At 31.9% G+C, this 1,000-nt stretch overlaps 1 protein-coding gene across 1 annotated transcript in view; it reads right to left on the bottom strand.

Annotated features, from left to right (window-relative positions):
* Positions 1-4: 4 nt before the first annotated feature.
* The window catches only part of LOC109589920 (uncharacterized), a gene marked incomplete at its 3' end in the record, with an annotated part of 2,316 nt that continues 1,320 nt past the window's right edge, over positions 5-1,000 (bottom strand). The window contains exons 3-6 of the mRNA XM_020005902.1: positions 547-997; positions 375-502; positions 65-191; positions 5-14 (exon numbers count right to left, since the gene is read on the bottom strand). Coding sequence (XP_019861461.1) covers positions 5-14; positions 65-191; positions 375-502; positions 547-997 — 716 coding nt within the window. The remainder of the gene's footprint in view (positions 15-64; positions 192-374; positions 503-546; positions 998-1,000) is intronic.

Genomic DNA, 1,000 nt, shown 5'->3' on the forward strand with positions numbered 1-1,000 from the left:
ACTCTACTACATTCCTAATAATAAACAATATAACATAATAAAAAGAATAATAGTAAGTTAATACCTAATAATAGGTCTTGATCCTACTGATAGTCCATACCAACTCAGTAAAAGATTCCATGCTGACTTAGGTAGTAATGCATAGTGTCGCTCTTCCATTAGATAATCTTTTAATGTTTCAGATACATTGCCTATAATTTTGTCATTATTTAAAAGCAGACAGTGTGTGTTTAAAAAATAATGCATAAAATTATCATGATACTATCAGTTATTGCAAAATTATAATAAGGTGGCACTAGTTATTTTTACTGCTATTAATATTATATACACATTATAATGACAATTAATAAAACAAAATATTATTTGTATGTTACTTTTAAACAAACTAGCATTATCAATTGGTCCTGGGTGAGAACTTGATGGCCCAGCAGTGTCTTGATCCTTTGAATCAAATCCAGTGCATTTCTTCCACTTCTTGAACCATCTCACACCAACAAGACACCTATTAATAATAATTAATTAACATTTTGTGACTATCATACTAACCATTTTTCTCCTTTCTTCAAACATTGTGGCAAGAGAGGTCGAATCAGTTCCTTTTGTGTTTCATAAGAAGGAATCCTTGCTAATGGCAGAGACTGCAGGGATGATAATAATTCACTTTTTGATACAACTGCATGTTCAAGTGCTTCACTTGATTTCACTTTAAACTCTTTCATTACTTCTGTTACTCTGGCCTCACATTCTTCATGTGTCTTAGAAAGTTGCTGCTCATGTTCTTTTGTTGCAGTCAAAAGCTTTGCATCATACTCCTCCTTCATTGCAGCAAGCTCTGTCAAACGCTTTTCCTTTAAATAAGATTCTCTTTTTTTCAGTAGATCTAAGTCACTTTGTTGTAGTTTAACTAGTTGTTCATCTCTGCTTCTAATGGTTTTCTTTAGTACTCGAGTGCAATCATTGAATTCGTTTTCTTTCAATAAAAGAGCATTTTGTAAACCTG

Source organism: Amphimedon queenslandica, unplaced genomic scaffold, assembly GCF_000090795.2.
Source record: "Amphimedon queenslandica unplaced genomic scaffold, v1.1 AMPQUscaffold_10713, whole genome shotgun sequence".
NCBI classification, from domain to species: domain Eukaryota; kingdom Metazoa; phylum Porifera; class Demospongiae; order Haplosclerida; family Niphatidae; genus Amphimedon; species Amphimedon queenslandica.